At 34.9% G+C, this 22,043-nt stretch overlaps 1 protein-coding gene and 1 long non-coding RNA gene across 3 annotated transcripts; both read left to right on the top strand.

The window, feature by feature from the left end:
• Positions 1-4,314: 4,314 nt before the first annotated feature.
• LOC147839926 (uncharacterized) lies at positions 4,315-15,289 on the top strand. 2 transcript variants are annotated; one of them, XR_015513000.1, is made up of 5 exons: positions 4,479-4,620; positions 5,995-6,099; positions 7,209-7,371; positions 13,177-13,269; positions 13,629-15,289. It is a non-coding gene; the product is annotated as an uncharacterized LOC147839926 (long non-coding RNA). The 2 variants fall into 2 exon arrangements; XR_015512999.1 differs by lacking the exons at positions 13,177-13,269; positions 13,629-15,289 and having other exon boundaries at positions 4,315-4,620; positions 7,209-7,789.
• A 1,763-nt stretch (positions 15,290-17,052) lies between these two features.
• nkl.1 (NK-lysin tandem duplicate 1) lies at positions 17,053-20,678 on the top strand. Its single transcript, NM_001311794.1, has 5 exons — positions 17,053-17,095; positions 17,255-17,319; positions 20,186-20,284; positions 20,367-20,524; positions 20,609-20,678. Exons 1-5 carry the CDS (start codon positions 17,053-17,055, stop codon positions 20,676-20,678), a joined length of 435 nt encoding a protein of 144 aa, NP_001298723.1.
• The last annotated feature ends 1,365 nt before the right edge of the window (positions 20,679-22,043 follow it).

Here is a 22,043-nt window from a genome sequence, read left to right as displayed (position 1 = left end):
GGCGTGGCTTGAGTCTTTTGAGGCCTAAACTCCTGCAAACTATTGTGAGAAGCTTGTGGAAGGATACCCAAAACATCTGACCAAAGTTATACAGCTTAAAAGCAAAGCAAAAAATACTAAGGAAATGTGTGTAAACTTTTGACTGTCTAGAAATTAATAAAAAATTCTCTCATTATTCTAGCACTTATCAAATGTAAATCATTTAGGTAATCCTAACGGACTTAAAATAGTAAACATTTAGTATGATTTTCCATCAGACATTTTTTTAAATGGTTATGTTCCTTTTTTTAGAGTGTATGTAAACTTCTGGTTTCAATGTTAGATCATATATGGATCAAATCTGGTCACTAGTGGAGTTGCTTTTCAGTGTTTCGTCTTTCAGCAGTGACATTTACATTATACTGAACTGAACTAAACTGAACCTAAAATAAAATGTTGAAAATAATGTATAAAGGATGATTAAGAGAGTCTCCAAGCTATTTTCCATGCATGAAACTGATGATTTCTGCAGTTTGTTGACTTTAGGCAGCCTTGGCATTCTGCAAAACGTCTCTATTTTCAGTTTCATAATGCCAGTCATAGATGTTGTTGGCAAGCTTTTAATAGTTCAATAAATCATCTGTCCATGTGGGTTTCTGCTGTTTTTCTGCAGAGTTGCTGTGAGAGATGAGAGATATCAGAGTCTTCTGGATATAAAGAGAAGAAGAGAAGCCTTACTCTACCACTGCTTCCACCCTGACGTGTGCCAAACCAACAAAAACAGACTGCTTTAACTCTAGAAACACAGCCGAGCCGGACGCGCTCTGGAGAAAGTGCCAGAAGACGACCTTAAAGAAAGTCTCTGTCTATTTCACTGTGTGTGTCATGGTGCAACATTTGTTGAGTTTCCTTAACAAGTCACCTGCCGATTATGGTGCACCTTAAAAGAGTCGCTATATATTGAATTTTAGAAAAGACAACTTGGTTTATCTTTTTGATATGAATTATTATTGTTGTTGTTGCTCTTGTTATGATGTATTGTTATCGTTCTTTTAAGTAGAGAAAAAAAGCAAACGTGTGTCTTGAACTATTGCGTTATTTAACGTGTGGCGCATCAGAAGAGGCCGATATTCTGTATGTTAATGTATATTTGCCTGATTATGAATAAATCTTTATGAAAGGGGCTGTTTGTCAGTGAGTGGAGTGTTTGCTGTAGTGTAAACTAATCGAAATAATGCGATTTTCATTTTAGTCTGGCTATATCATGATGGTAGAACAGTGCTTTATAATAACAATAATAATTCCTTACATTTATATAGCGCTTTTCTTGGCACTTAAAGCGCTTTACACATAGGGGGAATCTCCTCATCTATTTTTTTTTTAATGCAAGAAAGAACATTACAAAGATATACTATGAACAAAGAGACAAAGAGGGTTACATAAATAGAATTCCAGCAAATTAACCAAGTTTAAATGATTTACACCAAGAAAGCGTTTTACATGCAGTGTAATTGTTAGAGTCTTTTAAAGAGTTCACATAAATTTCAAAGTCCTTTCTGAAAATAAAAAAGTAAAAGAAAAGAAAATTTACATTTATGGATATAAAATTTTGCTAAAATAAAGCAATAAATCAATAATAAATTTACAATGAGAAGGATCTACACTCAGAGAGAAACCAAAGAATACAATTTTTGGGGAAATACAGAAGTTTGGAAATAAGATTTTTTTTTTATGAAATTGGAAAAGTCAACCCAAAACACTTTACAGTAAGTACACTCCCAAAATAAATGGTTTAGTGTTTCATCATATTGAGTACAAAATGAGCATTTAGGGGAAAGATTTTTATTAAATTTAGCTAGTTTGATATTTATTGGGTAGCAATCTCCTCATCTACCACCAGTGTAGCATCCACCTGTATGACGCGACAGCAGAGAGAAGACCGAGTGATAAAGCCAATTATGTTATGGGAGGGTTGGGAGGTCATGAAGGACAGAGGCCAGTGGATAAATTTGGCCAGGATGCCGGGGTTAAACCTGTACTCTTTTTCGAAAGACATCCTGGGATTTTAGAGTATGTGCTGAAGCATGCTAATAGGACTTTTAATTTGCCAGCAACCTGGGTTAAGCGCTTCCGGCAAACTGTATGCCAAAGGAAAAATCAGCTCGTTTAAGGTCTTTTTTCTTTAAAAATCAGCGATCTCCACTGGCTGCGTGATGTCCGATATAAAGTGGGTCTCAGATTGTACAAGAAGCACTGCATTAAATTACATTTTTTCCCGCCATGTCTTAATAATATGAGCATTTACTTTACCCCAGTTTATCCAATGGAGCTTCTGCGCTAGCCTGCCGATTCTGACGGTTGAGTGCGAGTAAAAGGCCTTTTGTCTCGTTTTACGCTTGAACAACTAAACGAATGCCAAAGTTTATTTAACTGAATGTATTTTAATTACATTACAACATGGATGCTGTAAAAGGAACCGTATAAAGTGGGAAAAACTCACAATAACCGGTCACCGGAAGTTTATAAGTATGGGAAGAACACCAGCTCGGCATATATCCAATTATATTCATCTGTCTCCATATTCTACTGCATCTCAGAATATTACACAGCACCAAAAATTTGAAAAAATAAATATTGAATATATTTAATATATTTTGTCCACAGCAGACGGCAACTGGCCGTGACGCAGATTCCCGACGCTGTGTGCTCCAATCAAGTGAGCCCTCTTCAGCGCTCGCCATGACAACGAGACAACAATGACGTGCCTTGTAAAAATTTTCATATGCATTCCTATAAAGCTCGTGTGCTCTCTGTCAGCTTTGTCAGTTCGCTCGGTGTAGCTGTTTGTACTTGACCAAGGTGAGTTCAATACCGACGGTACGAGTGGAGCCACGCCAATCTCACTAAGTCCGCTTCGTGAAGCTTCACCCGGGCCCGTCTGTGCTGTAGTTCCTTGCGGTTTGCGAACATAAACGCAATATCGCGAAGAACAGGTAGTGGGACCTCGCTGCGAGGGTTATGGTGGGTGGGAGCAGCGAGGCCCACTCATCTTCTATTTTAAACTATAGTTTCAAACTTTAGTTTACTATAGTTTGAAATAGAAACCATGGTAACTGTTATGCAAAGAGCTTAGAATGACCAAGAGCAACAGACCCGGATTCCGCCATTTTGAAGTGATATCGCGATCGCTCGTCGTTGCTGTCGCGATAAAAAACAGCTGCTTTGTTTTTATTTAATTTATTCAAAAAGCGCGGTATTGTTTCCCAAATTGTAGAGTGTCGCCTCTTGGTAATTCTATGCTCTTTGCTCTATGTCTGACTGTTGTAATATTTTGCTTTGTTTTTCAGCTGAGTTGTTGAGCAAAGAAGGACGATTGAAGACAACAGTTGAAGACAATCGCTGGTTATAATCACGAGCGCGCGCATTATAATGTTTCCGGGCTGTTTTCTGAAAGTGTGTCTTGTTTAGATAAGTTTGCAGGTCAAAATAAATAAACTATACTCTTTCTAAACACCTGTCTCGTGTTTTGTTTGTCCTCTACAGCAATGCACTGTCATGTAAGTCTGTTGAATGCATTTGTATACAATAAATAGTTGTTATAAATGCACCTTCATTAGTCAACATTTGGTGTTATGTTATGGTTGTTTCATAACTATATTTATTATAATTCTGTATGTTTAAAACCAGCAAATTATACTATATATTTAACATGTCATAAACTTACTGTTATTTTAAAATTTGCCAAATAAAATGTCCTAAGACAAGAATGGGTGTTGTTTTGGTTTTATGTCAACCTACTGTAGGTTTTAGGTTGACTACAGCATGTATAGGCTACATACATCATAGGGAGTTTTTTAATGACCCAAATCAAGTAAAATGTCTCTTACTCAAGTACTTTTAGCATGCAAAAGTCAAATTTAAGTATATAAAATACAGTTTCCAACAACAAAATTTTGTCTTGTGAAAATGACTAGTGTGGTGGTGAGAAAAAAAGTAATGTCAAGTTATATATATTTATAAAAGAAGTTGATCAAGTTGTCATAATATTTAGTTATATTATGTGACCGCTAGATAGCGTTAATTTCAAAGGAGCGTTCCCTGTACTAAAATGGCGGCTCTATTGACGCATTCCTTCCAACATCAGGGTGGGTGACATCTAATGTATATAGCTATGGGCGCTATCATGCTCAACTATTAATACTCTTTTACGCACTTTGAAAGTCTTTGCGTGATTTCAGAGAGATATTTAAGCACATATGAAGTAACAGTGGCGTCTCCACCATTGAGTTACACAATGCAGCATTTAGCTCGCTCGTGAACATCGCTGCTGTCCTCAGATCATTGTCTGAGCAGAAGTTTCATCATTAGCCCTGACTGTCAGATGCTCTTCATCTCAGGAGCTGTATTTTTAGATGCTTGATAACAGATATAAGGTTAGTTATGGCTGGAGTGGACGCTGCCAGACGGGCTTTCATTCATGTTGGCATGACGGGAGAACAGGATACTAAAGAGTGACAGTGAGAGTCCACAAAAACTGCTCTCCGGTTGCATTTCATTTGATGAATAAATTATCTTTTAGAGCTTCGAGTCGTGCTTCAGGTTTTTCCCTCAGGTGTTTCTCGTCAGATTTGTCGTAGAAAGGTGAGAAATGTTTTAGTTTAAGACATACTTAAATTAATATATAAGCTATGAGATGAAGTTAAATATATTTGTGCAATGCATTTATTTATAAATTCTAATTATAAATAAATGTATTTAGAAATTATTATTTGGCATCTGCTTCCACATTGTGGCAGCAAAGGGAAGTTTTAAAAGGCACACGTTTTATTCATTCTGAAAGTTCTTTACCTGCTGAATCACTGACTCGTTCATAATGCAGACCGTTATTATTTTAATTGTGTGTATATATATATATATATATATATATATATATATATATATATATATATATATATATATATATATATATATATATATATATATAAATGTAAATGCATGTTTAAATATTAAATTAAATAATTATTTTTAATTGTGATTTGTAAAATTTGAATGTTTTTTTCGGTTTATTTTTTATAAATATAAATTCTATGAATAAACAATTATATAATATAATTACACATATTATAAATTATTTTAATATTTCTATATAGCTTTATTTAGTTAGTTGTAGTATTTATTTATATATGTGTAGGTCTAAATTTTTTTATATAATATCGTTTTTAAAATTTTTGTAATTTTATAATTAAATAACATAGCAAACTTTTTTGTTATATATATATATATATATATATATATACAAATTTTTTTTTACATTAATTTTTAATTTTGTATAATTATTGTTTTTTAGTTGTCACTTTTAACAGGTAATATTTCATCTAGTACTTATATTTTAATAATAGTTTTCATTTCTGTCAGTAACAAGGATAACGCCTTCATAACTGTGAGATGTCATAATTTTTCTCACAGTAGACTGGACCAGCTGATTCGAATGTTATCGATTGAATGGGCATTATCAGTGGTTATCATCTAATAGATATGGGCTATTAGGTGCCTTCTGCACCTACTGGTAGGCTCAGATAACTGTTATCATCCATCCACATGGTTAATCAGCTATAGATCACAAACGGCTGCAGCCGGAAGTTAACGAGAATTATTTATATTATTTATTAAATGTCCCAATAGTTATATTTTATTAATGCCTACCCCTACCTTAACCGTCACAGTAATGTAAAAACAGATCTGGAGTCTTCTCTATTAGTATAGCTGATTAACAATGTGAATGGATGATAACAGCCTTCTGAGTGACATTTACTGCTTGGAAGCCCCCTACTGGCCCATATCTATCAGCTGATAACCGCTAATTGAAGCAGCTCACTGGACATGGTCAAACAACATTATTGGACCACATTAACCAGCCAAACGTGGGGTCCCATATGTGACATGGCACTAGACTTTTAGGTATTTTAGAGATGTGTAATAAATGAATGTATGATGTGGTTTTATGTGTCTTTGCAGCGAGAAGAGGCTGAAGCCAAAGCCCGAGAAGAAGCAGAGAAACAGAGGATCGAACGAGAGAAACACTTCCTGAAGGAGGAGCTGGAACGCTTGGAAAGAAAGAAGGTAAAATAAAAGTCAATGGCCAAACTTCTTGTGCAGAGCTGCAGTCTATGCGCCGGAGGCTGGAAAAAGCTGGACGTTCATATGTGAAATCCAAACATGAATGTCATGCAAGTAATTTCCATATAAATCCGCCATCCTTTTAAAGGTAGAGTAAGGCAAGTTTATTTATATAGCACATCTCATTCACAGTGGCAATTCAAAGTGCTTTACATAAACAAGAATAAAAAAGACAAGAACATAAAAACAGATTGAGAATGAGTTAAAACAGGTTATAAAAGAATGAAAAACAAAAAGAAAAACACAATAGTATGATCTGTCGGACGAAGCACAGTGCTCATTCAGTAAAGGCACAGCTAAACAGATGTGTCTGTTACTAATATTTGATACTTTACTTTGATAATTAGTCTATCTGTTTGCTAATGTATATATATAAATATGTATATATTTCACATTTTCTCAAAAGCTGAAAAAGCATCCAACTAGCAAAAATATTTGCTAGTTTTAGCATCCATACACTAATTTCTTCTCTATGTTTTATTTGAAATGTAGATCTGAAAGTGGAGTGGAGCAGGGGAGGTTGTTATTCTGAAGGTTACTGGGTAATATGTCTAAAACCAGGTCTAGAAAATATGATCATATCACCCCAATTTTATCCTCCTTACACTGGCTGCCTGTTCAGTTTTGTATTGAATTTAAAATATTGCTTCTTACCTATAAAGCTTTAAATAATCCAGCTCCTGTTTATCTAACCAACCTTCTGTCACGCTACAATCCAGCTCGCTCTTTAAGATCTCAAAACTCTTCTGGCTTCTGGTAGAAATAGCAAAGTCGAGTAAAGGAGGTCGAACCTTCTCATTTATGGCTCCTAAACTCTGGAACAGGCTTCCTGATAATGTTCGAGGCTCAGGCACACTCTCTCAGTTAAACTAGATTAAAGACCTATCTGTTTAGTAAAGCACACACTTAGTGCATCACTTAGCGGTATAATACCTGAATGTGCTTCACGCTGGTTTTTGCATCTCGTTTATATACACTATGAACAGCAGCTATGCTAATTATTCTCTTTATTCTTCATTTCCACCTGGGGATATTCATCCCGCGGCCCTCAGACTATGCAGCGCCACTGATTGGATCCAAGACCAGCGACAAGATGATCCCAAGGTTTCCATATCCTGGACCAGGCCGTATCCTGAACAGCTACTGTGGTGGTCATGGAGGAGTGGAGAGCATGAGACTGAATCCAATGACGCTCCAGGGACAGACGAGTCTTCGGTAAGGTCCAGCTTCCTGCCTACGGCGCCTTGACTGAAGCTCTGCACAAGACGTTTGGCCAGCGGAGAAATGGTCGTGCCCAACTGAGTCTGGTTTCTCTCGGGGTTTTTTAATTCTTTACTTTCGCCAATTGGTGAAGTTTTTTTCTCGCCGCTGTCGCCACTAGCTTGCATAGTTCGGGATCTGTAGAGCTGCACATCGATGAATTTGCGCGTCAGTGTTTGGACTCTCAGTAGTGATTATTAATCCACACTGAACTGAGCTAAACTGAACTGAACTTAAACACTGAAAACTGAACTACAGTTTCAATCTACTATGATCTTCTATGTGAAGCTGCTTTGACACAATCTACATTGTAAAAGCGCTATACAAATAAAGGTGAATTGAATTGGATAATATTTCACCACGGAAGAGACTGTAAGAAAATGTAAGATATTTTCATACAAATATCGCTTTTGGACTGATACAAACACAGACTGACAATAAGCGTCAAGGTGGGTTTCCTCCGGGTGCTCCAGTTACCTCAACAGTCCGAACACATGTTTAGGTGAATTAAATAAACTAAATTGGCCATAGTGTATGCGTGTAAATAAGTGTGTATGGATGTTTCCAGTATTGGGTTGCAGCTGGAAGGGCATCCTCTGTGTAAAACATATGTTGGATAAGTTGGCAGTTCATTCCACTGTGGCAACCCTTGTTAAATAAAGGTACTAATCTGAAGGAAAATGAATGAATGAGTGAATATTATGTTGCATATATTTGCCATATACATTTTTTTCATGATATTTATTTTTATTTGATACATCATGCATTTTGGCAACTTTTTGCTCACAACAATGTAAATTTTAATTACAACTGTTTATGAATATATAATTTTATAAATATATTATATATATATATATATATATATATATATATATATATATATATAAACATATATATATATATATATATATATATATATATATATATATATATATATATACATACACATATATATATATATATATATATATATATATATATATATATATATATATATATATACATACATATATATATATTTATATATTATATATATATATATATATATATATATATATATATATATATATATATATATTTATTTATTTATTTTTATATTTTTTTGATTTCTTCATTTTGCCCTTAACATTTTGACATCAGAGAACATTTTAGGCAGTTTTTTTTTTATTTCTTTCATATTTAGACACTTTTTTTGGTCCTCAAATTATAAACTTCTTAAAATTATTATTTTATATATGATCTTAAATAGACTGTGCAGTTCCTTAGAATTTTTTTTCATAGTGTAAGTAGCTTGCAAAATAAGGCCTTCCTCATCTTTCTAAAACTTTTAGACTGATAATTTATAAGAAGTACTCAACACATTTTTGCTGGTAAAATCAATAGCGTGTGGCGTTTAAATGTGCTCTCTTCCTTTCTATTTAAAATGACACAAACACTTTCATGAAAAGGAAACGACTTTGTCATGCAAAGGTGAATGTGTTACTCCTCTGTCAGGTCTATAAATAATTACTCAAAACCAGTGTCACGCAAATAATGCTCATTGTTTCCTGTACTATAGAAACTGGTACACATTTTCAGAAATGAGAGCCTGAACATGTCCATCTTCCTCAATTTAATTGTTTAATCACAATAGGATGTCTTTGAGGAAGGTTTTAGTAGGAAAACGAAAATATTTTCATTTATTTTTTTCATTTTCTTTTCAGCTTAGTCCCTTTATTAATCAGGGCTCGCCACAGTGGAATGAACCATCAACTTATACAGTATGTTTTATGCAGCAGATGCCCTTTCAGCCGCAACCCATCACTGTGAAACACCCATACACACTCAGTCACACACATACACTTCGTACAATTTAGCTTACCCGATTTACCTATAGTGCATGTGTTTGGACTTGTGGGGGAAACCGGAGCACCCGGAGGAAACCCACGCCAACACGGCGAGAAGAAAATATGTATGTTCATGAAACTAATGTTTATAATAACCAAACAGGGTAGCTTTTGTGGCATTATCTTAAACATTACAGTGCTTTCAAATTATTAATTGTGATTAATCACATCCAAAATAAAAACTTTTATAAATTGTAAATGATATATACAGTTAAGTTTGAAAATTATAATACCCCAAAGGTATGAAAAATTTCGGGCTTCCTATCACTGTTTTTTTTTTTGTCCCATGCATTTTTTTTTCTCCCACCCAGTTTTTTTTTCTACTACCCATTTTTTCCCCCACCATCATGTCCCTTCCGGGTCTCCGTAATATGGTGCATATACTGTATATATATATAAAATAAACACATACATGTATATTGTCACGATTACCAGCGATCATATTCCATACGTAAGATTGCTGGATTGCACTAACAATACTCATGGACTACAATTCCTCCATTTTTGGACTACATATTCATACATGCACTTCGCCCAGACACACATGCTTCTGCATCTAAACTGATTACATTCACACCACCTGAGGATTGTCAGAGACTGATTGCACACACTATTTAAGCCACACACTCATTCATTCAGTTTGCCGAGTCTTGTTTACTGTCAGTAGCACTACAACGCGGTTCCCAGTCTTGTTATCCTGTGTACCGACCTTAGCCTTGTTAGCATCTTTGTCTTTGTTTGCTACCTGCCTTTTGACCTTTCGCCTGTTACTGATTACGATTCTGGACTGCCTACGCATACCCGTTTGCACCTGTATTGACCATTGCTTGCCTGACTACGAATAAACCTGCATTTTGGATCCTACCTCAGTTGTTGGTGTCACTCCCCGTGGTTACATATATATTTGAGTTTTTATTTTATTATTATATTTAAATATTCAATATTTATATCTAATACAAATTATGTACAAATATTCATATATATGTAAATATTTTGGTTTTGTATCTGTATGTACAGTGAGTACACATACATTGTGTAAATCCAAACTTTCATTTTGGATGTGATTAATCATTTGAAAGCACTATTTATAATGTTCAATGCTTAAAAAAGCTACTACTCTATAACACATTATCTCATACAAAGATGAAGGATTATTTTAAACAATATATCTATATAATCTGTATTAAACATAATCAGGACAGTGTCAGCACTTATGCAAACCTTTCCATTTTGCAATGATCTGATGCTTTCTGAACATCTGTTTTTTCACCTCTGTCATTTTTCTTTGTGTGCGAGTGTGTTTATTTTCTTAGTGAGAGAAAATAACTGCACAAATGTATGTATTCATCTAAACATCACGTCAGGATGCTATCTGGATGTTTACAATATCTTCTCTTTTTTGGCCTTTTATTAAGTGGATGGGACCGTATTTCAGACAGGAAGCAAAGTGGGAGAGAGAGGGCGGGTAGGGACGGGAATTGTCCTGGAGCTGGGATTTGAACTTGGGACACCCTGAAGTGCAAATGCATCATATGTCAGTGTGCTAACCACTAGGATATTGCGCCGATTACCATCAATGTCTTATAATTTCTAATTTCTGCGTGTTTGCATATTCTCCCCTTTTTGGCGTGGGTTTCCCCCACAGTCCAAAGACATGCGCTATAGGTGAATTGGGTAAACAAAATTCAAGTGTGAAATCGAAGTGAAATTGAATAATTTAAGTATGTGTGTGTGTAAGAATGAGTGTGTATAGATGTTTCCCAGTACTGGATTGCATCTGGAAGAGCATACGCTGTGTAAAATATATGCTGGAATAGTTGGTGGTTCATTCCATTGTGGTGACCTCTGAAATAGAGACTAAGCTGAAGGAAAATGACAGAACGAAGAAAAAGAATCATCATATAATAATATTTTCAATCCATATCTTGGGCATGTCGAAGGCCAGATTAACATGTAAGAGATAAAGTACATCTGGGCGGTTGCTATTCCAGAATAAAACCCAACAACCCGACGTGAAGGGCTTTATTCTGTGAAAACCGCCTGGATGTACTTTATTCTGCTTATTACATGGCTACTTGCCTCGAAGCAAAAAGTAGACACAAAATCCATAATAGTAGTTTATTCGTTCTTCATTTGCTAAAAGAAAATAAACAGGGCTGAATGGAGCATACACTAACCTATTATTCTGTCACAAGATGGCGGTTAATTGAACAACAGTCAAAAGCAGTGGCGTGCGGACAAGCTTAGATATATGGATGTGAACGTATTTACAGTGGCTCAGTGGTTAGCACTGTCAACTCACAGCAAGAAGGTTACAGATTCGAGTCCCGGCTAGGTCAGTTGGCATTTCTGTGTGAATGTTCTCCCCATGTTGGCGTGGATATCCTCAAGTTGCTTCGAATTCCCCAACAGTCCAAAAACATGAGCTTTAGGTGAATTGGACGAACTAAACAAAATTGGCCATAGTGTATGAGTGAGTGTGTGATAGCGAGTGTATGGGTGTTTCCCAGTACTGGGTTGCAGCTGAAAGGGCATCCCCTGTGTAAAACATATGCTGGAATATTTGGCAGTTCATTCTGCTGTGGTGACCCCTGAAAATGAGGGACTAAGTCACAGGAAAATGAATGAATGAATGAATGAATAAATGAATGAATGAATGAATGAATGAATGAAAGACATGTTCACTGATGATAGTGAAGATGATTCAAACTACCCAGATAAGACTTATTAGTTTGAGCAGTTGTTATAAGGGAATAACATACCTGCTTAGAATATCGTGACTGACCAATCAGAATCAAGTATTCCAGACAGCTATTGTAAGAAGTGAAAATAGTAAATAATCTATAAATATTGTGTGCTGTTATGAACACAGCCGCCAATGAACAAAACAATAAGCATATTAATACAAAGCATTCAAAATATTAAAACAAATGATTGCTAATATGTATATCAATTTTAATATACACCTGTTTTTAGTCACAGGTATGAGTGAAATGATCTACATATATTTAAATCTGTGAGTGTAATATTTTAGCAGGATCTAAAGTATTTTCAGCAAGAGAAGGCATTGATGAAGTGGACAAGGAAAAGAGATGATGGTGTAACATAGGGCTGGGCGATATTGCAAATAAAATTATCACAATATCATGTTTCATATCATTCGATATCGATAATTATTGAATATTTTTAACAATGCATTTAGGATTTTTTTTTTTATTTAACTACTTTATTTAACCAACATTACCAAGGCAAACAGTTTTAATAGTCAAAAACAAAAATATTTAAACAAAATATCTGATATCTTTATAATAAATTAAACATAATTGTTGAAGAGACTCTTAAACTTGATCAATAAATTGTGACAAAGTGTGTGCAATGATAAAACAAACTTTAAGATGTGAATAATAATGATACGGTAAACCTCAAACTTTGTCAACAACACAAATTATGATAATCATATCTGAACTTTCAAGTAAAGGAACCAACCATCATTATTCAAATACATACTACAACATTACAATTTGTGAAGTTGGATGACTATATTACCCCCTACGCTAAGAAATCTTTCAGATGGGGAGCTAGTGGCTGGGATGCACAAGAAAAGAAACCAAAAAGCCACTCTGGCGACATCCGTTTTTATTTACAATCTCCTCACTGCTGCTATATGACACTCATTTTTACATGTTGTTATTCTGACCTGAAGTGACTAAGCTTATTGGCATTGTTTCCAAGGCGCACACTCATCAGCCACATTTTAATAAAACTATAGCGATTCATACTGAAGCTTTTTTTGTCGATATTGACAATGGTGTTCGGTCAATTAATATCGATACCCATATTATTGCCCGGCCCTGTGTTTTTTAAACTTCTACAGATCATCAAACAAATGAGGACTTTGAGCAGCTGGCTTGCTGTTAACAGTCAGAAGCTGTGAAATTTCTTCAGTAAATGGCTATGACATGCAAAGGTGAGTATCGGGTCTATAATTAATCACCCATTATGACCACGAGTGTCAAACTTATGACGCAAATAATAGTCTTCAGAAGAACTAGGGATGGGTGGTTCAGAGGTGGGAAACAGTTAGTGTTCATCTTCAAAATTAAAGGGTGTGAAAGACAGAAGTTAGCATCCAGGGTCGTGTAAAAAACACTTAACAGTCATTATGAGACTTCCTTCCTTGACCTTATTAAAGTTAAGAACAATATTGATGGAAAGTGGTGGTGCCAGTAATAATAAAATGAAGAAAATAAAATTACTTTACAATAAAAGATTTGCATTTATTATTGTATCTACTTTTATTTTATTTTTATGCACAACCGTCTCTAGGGTTTACAGAGAATGGTCTGAAAAAGAGTAAATATCCAGTGAGCGGAAGTTCTGTGGGCGCAAATGCCTTGTTGATGTACCAGAGGTCAGAGGAGAATGGCCAGACTGGCTCGAGCTGATAGAAAGGCAGCAGTAACTCGAATAACCACTCGTTACAACAGAAGTATACAGAAGAGCATCTCTGATTGCACAACACAATCAACCTTGAGGCGGATGGGCTACAGCAGCAGACGATCACACCAGGTGTCACTCCTGTCACCTAAGAACAGGAAACTGAGGCTAAAATTAGCACAGGCTCAACAAAATTGGGCAACAGAAGATAAAAAAAAAACGTTGCTGATGAGCCTTGATTTCTGCTGCAACATTCGGATGGTAGAGTCAGGATTTGGCATCAACAACATGAACGCATGGATCCATCCTGCCTTGTATTATTGGTTCAGGTTGCTGCTGGTGGTGTAATGGTGTGAGGGATATTTTCTTGGCACACTTTGGGCCCATTAGTGCCAATTGAGCATTGTGTCAACACCACAGCCTACCTGAGTATTGTTGCTGACCATGTACATCACTTGATGAACAGTGTACACATCTTCTGATGGCTACTTCCAGTAGGATAACGCACCATGTCATAAAGCGTGATTCATCTCAAACTGGTTTCTTAAACATCACAATAAGTTCACTGTACTCAAATGGCCTCCACAGTCACCAGAACTCAATCAAATAGAGCACCTTTGCGATGTGGTGGAATGGGAGATTCGCATCATGGATGTGCAGCAGACAAATCTGCAACAACTGCGTGATGCTATCATATCAATATGGACCAAAATCTCTGAGGAATATTTCCAGTACCTTGTTGAATCTATGCTACGAAGGATTAAGGCAGTTCTGAAGGCAAAAGTGGGTCCAACCCGGTACTAGTAAAGTGTACCTAATAAAGTGGCCAGTGAGTGTATATACAATTATATCTATTATAGATTAACTTATTTGTGCATATTTCAAATTCTAATGTGTAAAAAAAAGATATGAAACGGCCATTTTTGCAATATTTCAAAATATAAGTTGCAGATAAAGTGGTGTGAAAAAGTATTTGCCCCCTTACTAGTTTCTTATTTTTGCACTTGACAAACCTGCAAGAATAATAAATTAGTAAGGGGTGTGGAAACATAAATTTCTATCAACTAATTCCAAATGACAATAATCTACGTATAACTAAAAAGTTATATTCTTTGGTTTTTAATTATATAATTTCATTAACATCCCAGCTAGGAGGGACATTTAACCTTTATCTCTCTGACTACAGGCTAAGCCAGTGATGCAAATGCTTTAAATGACTCTGTCTTTGTCTTCGGGTTTTGGTTTTATGCTACAGAAACCCTATGTTGATTAACTTGTGTGGTCAGTAGCTGGGCCGTTTTTTAACACCTATGCCATGCTGACTCCAATACTGAATTTGCATGCTTTGTTTAGCTATATCCCCTCCTCCTAAGAACACAATATAGCCATGAAATCTTTGTCTTAATTCAGACTTGTGAGAGACTTGTGAAAGAACTTGCAGACTGCAGACCTCTAGTAGGCTCTTGCAGACACATGGACATCTTGAAGACGCTGTATGACTGCAGATTAACCAACACGTCTCAATAAAGGAATTCTGCTTGTTTCGAGTCTCCTGGACTGGGTTCTCTCTCTTCTTTTCACTCATTTAATTTTTTACAACAGGGGCAAACACTTTATTGACCTTATTAAAGTTAAGAACGTGATAGAAAAAGGTGGTGCCAGTAATATTAAAATGAAGAAAATAAAATTACAATAAAAGATTTGTATTTATTTTTATATCTACTTTTATTTTATTTTCATGCACAACCGTCTCTATGGTTTACAGAGAATGGTCTGAAAAAGAGTAAATATCAGCTTCCAGATATGATCAGATGTGCTCCAACATTAGGCACATTCAAATCGAGACTGAAAACACATCTGTTTAGCTGTGCCTTTACTGTATGAGCACTGTGCTACGTTCGACAGATTGCGCTATTATGTTTTTCTCTTCTTTTTCATTCTTTTATAACCAATTTTAACTCATTTTAATTTGTTTTTAGCTGTTTTTAATCTTTTTTATTGCCTGCATTTTGTTCCTAAACTTGTCTTTTTTATTCCTGTTTATGTAAAGCACTTTGAATTGCCACTGTGTATGAAATGTGCTATATAAATAAACTTGCCTTGCCTATTGTGTCAGATCATCAAACTAATTTAAATGTTAGTCAAAGATAACACAAGTGAACACATCATGCAGTTTTGAAATGTAGGTTTTTATTATTAAAGGAAAACAAAATACAAAACTACATAGCCCTTTCTGAAAAACTGTTTGCTCACTACACCTAATAATAGTTGGGCCATCTAACAGTCTGTTACAGCACTGTGGAGGAATTTTGGAGGAATCACACTGGAGTCTTCTAGCATCAACTGACTTTTTAAGGTCATGCCGCAGCATCTCAATTGGATTCAGATCAGGACTATGACTAGGCCACTCTAAGGTCTTCATTTTGTTGTGTTTTTTTACCCATCAAGAAGTTGACTTGCTGGTGTGCCATGGATAATTATCCTGCTGCAGAACCCAAGTTTGCTTCTGCTTGAGGTCACTAACAGATGACTGGACATTCTCCTTCTGGATATTTCTGTACACCGCAAAACTTTATTTGAGGGAAGTGAGGCATGCAGATTTTTGATGTTGTTGTGGGGTCTTTTGTGACCTCTTGGATGAGTTTAGCTCTTGGGATGATTTTAGTCGGCCAGCCACTCCTGAATAGGTTATCCACTATTCCATGTTTTTTGCAACTTGTAGATAAAGATACTAGTATTCAGCTTTAAGTCCATTTTAAAGGCTTAACTAGATTAATATGGGAGGTTGGGGTAGTTAGAAAAATCACTGTATAATGATGGTTTGTTCTGTAATTAAAAACTTTTTTCATTCTAGCAGAAATAAAACAAACCAGATTTTCTCCAGAAGAAAAAAAAATTGAAATACTGTAAATTATTATTATTATTATTATTTTCTCTTTTAAACATAATTTGGAAAATATTTAAAAAATAATTAAATTCACAGGACTCAGGAGAGCTTTCGAATTCAACTGTTTGTATATTGCATATATTGCCATATGCTATATCAGATAGCTATACGGATAAGGAGTAAAGTTGTAAGTGTAACTGAAATGCTATAAAAAACAAAGGTAGTGTCATTGATTTTTTATTAGAATATTAAAAACATTCTCCAGTATTCACACCTCCTAACAAAGTGTATGGTTTGGGGCTAAAAAAAAAGATGCTTGCGGTGAATGCACAGCTCTATAAGAAGAGCTCCATACGCTTCAGAGGACCACTGAGCTTCAGAATCTAAAAGTTTCTTCTTCAGGTCGGTTAGAAATTGTCTGCTAAGATGCTCCGCAACATCTTTCTGGTCGGCTTGCTCATATATGCAGGTAAAACATCACTAATTCAGTTCTAACCCAGTGTGAATTGTGTATTATGATGAGAGCTGTTTGTTGAACTGTTTCTGACTGAATATCAAAGCTTTGGATATTGTGCATGAAGATTCACTTGCTTTACCTTGTTATTAATTACTGTGAATTTGTTTGTAGTCTCTGCAGCTCACTGGGAGGTTCGTGAAGTGGACTCTGCTGAGGATGAACTTGAAGAAACTCCTGTAAGCATCAGTAAAGTTTGATAAAAGGGAGAAAAAAATGAAAAAATACCTTATTTATTCTCCATAATGTGTAAATCTTTATGAGTTTCTTTCTTCTGTTGAACACAAAAGAAGATATCTTGAAAAAAACTGGTTGCTGGCACCCATTCAAAATATTTCATTCAATTCTAGTTACTTGTATAGGGATTTTCACAACAATTATAAATCCAAAGCAAAATATAAACGTATTAACCTGCACTTATGCAGTATATAGTGTATATACCTTTCAAAAGAAATAATATTTGCATGTAATATTAATACATGTTCAGTAAAGCGTATTAAGTGTCCTTGAAGATTGGTTGGTATCATCTCTTCAAGCACTGAAATATATCATTTAAATATCAAAATTTCATCTTTTTTGTTCAATAGAAGAAAGAAACTCAAGTAAAAGGTGAGTAAATAATGGTAGAATTATTATTTTGGGGTGAACTATCACTTTAAACAAGTGTATACTTAAAAATAATGACTTTTCTCGATCCATGGCATCTGATATAATCATTCCTCATACAAAAACAGAAGAAAAAATGTTTTTATGGTAATGATTATACATTTTAACATTATTTTTGAATTTTTCCCTGAATCATCTGCTGTGATTTGTTTTTAAATGTTTTCTTTTTAATATGAATGTTAAGGAAACATCCCATTTTAGAATTTAATTTGTAACTAGGCATGGGCCGGTATAAGATTTTGACAGTATAATAACCTTGGATAAAAATATCATGGTTTAACTGTATTGTGATTACTGCTCTAAAATATGTTCGTTTTACATGTCTTGATGAATATATATATTTTTAAATTTCCCATTTGAACACAACATATTTTATTTTGAGACACATTTAAAATATTTTAGAGCAAACATGCCAGGCTAAATAATTATTTTATTTATTGACTTCTGCTGTCTTCATTAGTTTCAACAGAGATTTCTTTACAATTTAAAACGGTATTCTTTGATTTCTTTTCTGCTACAGGTACTGTTGTCCTAAAAACAAACAACAAAAATCTTACACATATCTTAGGAATTGTATAGCAGAACATTTTGGCAGTTTTAAAACCTTGACTTTTCCAAACTACGATAAACCTTGAAAACAGTTATCATCTCATGCCTATTTGCAACACAATACAAATGTTTACATTTCTTCATTTAGCAATGCTTTTATCCAAAGCCAATGGGAAAGATGGTTACATCTGAATATTGTGAAATAGTTATTATAATTTGAAAACTTTAGCCAGACATCCAACTAAAACATTTCTGGAGATAAAAAAACTTCCCATGATGTTTGAAGTAACAGTTTAAATTAAGGGCATAATTCACACAAGAATAAAAATTCACTACTCACCCTCAAGAGAAAGTCATAGCTCTTGAACACAAAAGAGGACATTTTGAAAATTGTTAGAAACCTGCAACTGTTGGTGTTCTTAGTATGAGAAACAAATACCATATACAGTAAGTCAATGGTTACACGTTTCTAACATTTTTCCAAATATCTTTTGTGTTCAACAGAAGAAAGAAACTGAAATAGGTTTGTGACAAGTGAAGGATGAGTAAATGACAGATTTTTTGTTTTGGGTGAACTATCCCTTTACACTGCAAAAATGCTTTTCTTGCTTAGATTTTTTGTCTTGTTTCTAGACCTAATATCTAAAATTTCTTATATCAAGAGCCATTTTCTAAACAAACAAAACATATTGTCTCGTTTTAAGAAATAATATGCCAATATTAAGTGAGTTTTTCCTTAAAACAAGCAAAATAATCCAAGTGGTGCTCGCTGCAGAGCCATTTGAGGAGAGGTGAGCTCCAGCGAGGGGGAGCTTGAGCTTGAGCTCCACCTTTTTTGCACTTCTTCTACGAGTGATGTCACTGGGGGTAGGGTTAGGGGTGGGGTTGGTGTACGCATTAAAACAGCTTACAGGAGGAGGAGCGACAGCTCATGCTCCCCCTCGCTGGAGCTCAGCTCTCCTCAAATGGCTCTGCAGTGAGCACCCTCTCAAATAATCTGCCAATGGAGTAAGCAAAATAATCTTGTTTTTTCTTTTGACGTAATTATTTTGCTTACCCCATTGGGCAGATTATTTTGCTTGTTTTAAGGATATTATTTCTCAATAGTAAACAATATGTTTTGTTTGTCTAGAAAATTCTTATTGATTTAGGAATTTTCAGATATTTGGACTAGAGACAAGACAAAAAAGTCTAAGTAAGAAAAGCATTTTTTGCAGTGTAAGAATACTGGTAATGAACAGAATGGGCATTATATAAATGTCACATGACAAATATTAATAGAAAACAATATCTAACATTGTGTTTCCTCTTTGCAGGGTTATTTATGCAATTAAGAGGTAGTAATAAATAACTAGTTAACTCTATTCATTTTCCTTTGGTTAAGTCACCAATTTAAAAGGATGGCCACTGTGGAATGAACTGCCAACTATTTCAGCATATGTTTTATGCAGTTGATATCCCTCCAGCCACAACCCAGTACTGGGAAACAACCATACACACTCATTAACTCATGCACTATGGCCAATTTAGTTCATGCAATTCAGCTATAACACATGTATTTGGAATGTAGGGGAAACCGGAGCACCTATAGGAAACCCACGAGAACATGGGGAGAACATGCGAACTCCACACAGAAATGCCAAAGTACCCAGCTGGGACTCGAACCAGTGGCCTTCTTGCTGTGAGGTGGCAGTGCTAACCACTGAGCCACCATGCCGCCTAACTCCTAGATAAAAAGACTGATTCTATAGATCCTAGAGACCGATTGTGCTGGATAATCTGATGTATACTCATTGTTTGATGATTCATATCGGTTTGGTGTGTTTTCAGAATGACAACATGGTAAAGCAGAAGTTTCCCGGCATGTGCAGTTTATGTAAATATGTCATGAAGCATGTGAAGGAAAGAATTTCCGCTGACTCAACGCCGGTGAGTGTCATTATTAATACCACATTATTAAACCGACTATGCCTTTCACAGTGGCCTTAACTAATCACGTCTTTTCCTTCAGGATGAAATCAAAAACAAACTGATGAACCTCTGTGAAAAAGCTTGGCTGCTGAAAGGTCAGTGTCAGAAATTTGTGAAGACTCATTTACACACTCTGATCGACGAGCTGATGACGAATGACGGAGTAAACACCATCTGTGCTAAAGCGCTGGTCTGCAAGTAAGTACCACAGAAACGCTCATTTTCACAGAAACACATTGATTGAACTGAGGAGATTTTAATATTTTGCATTTTTTGTTCTAGATTTGGACCACCCAGAAAAGAGTTCAATTTTATTCATGACCGGGCTGTGAATGAGAATGAAAAGATGTGAATGCATTAAATGTCAAAGTCAAAGCTCATTAAATATATGACTACATAGCAATCTATTGTGTGTTTTTTCTTGTGTTATTATTATGTTTTTACATTATTCTGAGCCTCATATTTGTAAATAGTTTTCAATCTGTCAGAACTGTAGGCTGCAAGTTGTATCTTTTATAACAACCCAGACTAATGATTTTCATAAACCATACAATCAAATCTGCCAAAAAAAAATCTATGGATTTCATCAACATTTAATACATTAACTACACAGTGTTTATGTAAGTGTATTTAATTTACATCCATCCTGTTCAAGATCTTCAGACCTGTCTCTGTCACGACATAAATATCCTTAAAAAGTCAGTCAAAAGTCAGTAAGCTTGTTGTCTTTAAAGCAAATAGTTGACTTAACTTTAACAATTTAGTAAATCCAACCTACAGTTGAACCATGAAGTTTACATACACTCTAAATAAAGGAACATACCATTTTTTTTAATGTCTGATGGTAAATCATACTAAACGTTTACTATTTTAGGTCCTTTAGGATTACCTAGATCAGAGGTTCTCAAACTGTGGTACGTGTACGACTAGTGGTACGCAGGCTTCCTTCTAGTGGTACGCAGAGGAATCAAATATGTAATATGTACATGCTACATATGTTTCAAAATTTATCAAAAAATATTTATTTATGAATATGGCAGATATTAATATTCAATATATTACATATAACCTATATTTCTGAGGTCCAGACAACATTTTCAGATGCTGATGAATTGGCTACTATATGTTAATACTTTACATTTAAGTACAGCACTTTTTTTTTTTATCTTAAGCACATTTTAATTTAAATGTTGACGTTTTTATTTTATTTTATTTTTTACGTAAGCACAGTACAGTGTTAACGTTCAGACTATTTGTGTTTACATGGGTTGACAATAATAAATATTCTTAATAATAGGAATTAATCTGCCATGTTTTTGAATTGTGCATAACTGTAGCTGCTTTACTGGGCTTACTACGCAACTGTATTTCAATACTGCTCATTATGGTGGTACTTGGAGAGACAATTATTTTCTGAGGTGGTACTTGATGAAAAAAGTTTGAGGACCACTGACCTAGATCATTTACATTTGCTAAATGCCAGAATAATGAGAGATTTTTTTTTTTTGAGACTTGTTTATTAATTTCTAGACAGTCAAAAGTTTACACACATTTCCTTAATTTTTCATTTTTTTTTAGCTTTGCTTTTAAACTGTATAACTTTGTTCAAACGTTTTGGGTATCCTTTCACAAGCTTCTCACAATAGTTTGAAGAAATTTTGGCCTATTCCTCCTGACAGAATTGGTGTGACTGAGTCAGATTTGTCTTGCTCGCACA

Source organism: Danio rerio, chromosome 17, assembly GCF_052040795.2.
Source record: "Danio rerio strain M-AB ecotype USA chromosome 17, GRCz13ab, whole genome shotgun sequence".
NCBI lineage: Eukaryota > Metazoa > Chordata > Actinopteri > Cypriniformes > Danionidae > Danio > Danio rerio.
The sequence above is the reverse complement of the archived record's forward strand: the minus strand, read 5'-3'. Positions and strand labels throughout refer to the sequence as shown.